Below are 1,675 nucleotides of genomic sequence, written 5' to 3' on the forward strand. Positions count from 1 at the left end.
ATAGACAATTATCACATTTTATATATGCCATTTTGGCCTTTTTTCTACCAATTTTTGGCTAACAAATATATATATATACCAATTCAAACCAATTTTGCCTTAAATGTATCAAAATATATACAAATTTATGTACACATTTACAAGTCATTACATATACTACAAATGTACACATTAATTACACAAATTTATGAACAAACATTGAGCTCTAACATGAATTGACACCACTCCTCTTTGATTTCGTCCACTTGATCCTTTGTATAAAATGCACACTTGAATTCCTCAAAGTACTACATAATAATATAACATATTTTGAATTAATTCCAACTATTTAATTATATGAGATATGTGTAAATATAAAAATAACTCATAAGTTAGAAATACATACATCGGTCGGAATCTTTAATTGGCCCAAAGCAAGAGTATCTCGCATAAACCTCAACATGAAATACCCGCAATCTATTTGATTACGTTGTTGAGGACACTACATATGAAGAAAAAAAATATGGATTATAAATCCTAAGTTTTATCAAGTGTCATCACTAATATAATAAAAAATGTGGTAATTAAAAATATACCGCCACTTTAATCCATGTAATGGAGTTGACGCCCCTCCTTGAGGTTTGGATAACTCGTTGGGCCCGAAAAGCTTGTAGGACGCTAATAAAATAAAAATGAAGCAATTAGAACAATTCACATAAACTAAGAAAATTTTTGAACATTCTCACTTACGTGTCAATTAGGACCTTCATATCCGGGTATGTTGTCCAATCATTTCCTAACGAGTCAAGATAATACACAATTTCTCGGATAGGATTGATTGCGAGCAACAACCAATGTCCACTGTAATGATTAGGCAAATGTTAGATGGTAACTTGGAAAATAATTATAATAGATGAATTTAGAATGAAATGCTAACCCGGTATTAAATGGTATAAAAAACAACTTCTCCGCATCTTTATTGTCCATGAGGATCCGAAGAACGTACTCCGTCACGGTATCCGGTCTATTTAAGATTAAAACTAAGTTGACGGTCGCGGGTGCTAAGAATCCGAATGACACGTCCAAACCATTGGGGCGCATCAATTTGTCATACAAAAACCTAATATAAAAACATCATTAACACCTCTTTTGAAACATAAAGTAAACCGGATTAACATAAAGTAAACATCATTAACATAAGTTGTTTAATTAATAAAACAAAGTAGACCGGATTTACCTAATATATGTATTGACAACGTTGACGCCGATTTCTTCATGACTAAAAACTTGCATGAAGTCTTCATTACCAATCATTTGGTCGTAATCAAAGCCGAAAATCCCTACCTCCATATGTAGGGTCCGAACACCTCCGGTCGGTATATCGGTCATCTCTAGAAATGTCCTGAGGCACGACCTATACTTGGTGGTAGTTTTTTTCCTAGCTACGGTCTTCTTAGCACCAGAAGTTTTTACCCGTGCGGAGGCGTTGCTAACCTCCTTTTTTTGTTGTGCGGAGGCATTGCTAACCTCATTTTCTTGAAGCTACATGTCATATAAATAGTTAGATCAAATTAAGAATGTAACAACTTCCATGAATATATGTCATATAATTGTATATTACCTCTTTTCTTGAAACCGTGGACTCGGTATGCCGTGGAATCGCATTATCTTTTGATTTGGATTTTGTGGGAGTCTA

The 1,675-nt window shown here is 33.9% G+C and overlaps 1 protein-coding gene across 1 annotated transcript; it reads right to left on the reverse strand.

Annotated features, from left to right (window-relative positions):
* Positions 1–641: 641 nt before the first annotated feature.
* LOC127088234 (uncharacterized) lies at positions 642–1,388 on the reverse strand. Its single transcript, XM_051029146.1, has 3 exons — positions 1,217–1,388; positions 917–1,099; positions 642–840 (listed from the first exon to the last, which is right to left on the reverse strand). The coding sequence occupies exons 1-3, from the start codon at positions 1,366–1,368 to the stop codon at positions 726–728; spliced, it is 450 nt and encodes a 149-aa protein (XP_050885103.1). The 5' UTR covers positions 1,369–1,388; the 3' UTR covers positions 642–725.
* Between the last annotated feature and the right edge of the window lie 287 nt (positions 1,389–1,675).

This window comes from Lathyrus oleraceus, chromosome 5 (assembly GCF_024323335.1).
Source record: "Lathyrus oleraceus cultivar Zhongwan6 chromosome 5, CAAS_Psat_ZW6_1.0, whole genome shotgun sequence".
NCBI lineage: Eukaryota > Viridiplantae > Streptophyta > Magnoliopsida > Fabales > Fabaceae > Lathyrus > Lathyrus oleraceus.

Excerpts from the sequence above, each read along its gene's own strand:
- LOC127088234 (XM_051029146.1), bottom strand. The coding sequence starts at position 1,368 with ATGACCGATATACCGACCGGAGGTGTTCGGACCCTACATATGGAGGTA. Across the intron at positions 1,100-1,216 it reads GTTGTCAATACATATATTAG|GTTTTTGTATGACAAATTGA; the intron begins GTAAATCCGGTC and ends TTTTTATATTAG. Across the intron at positions 841-916 it reads TTTATACCATTTAATACCGG|TGGACATTGGTTGTTGCTCG; the intron begins GTTAGCATTTCA and ends TAATCATTACAG.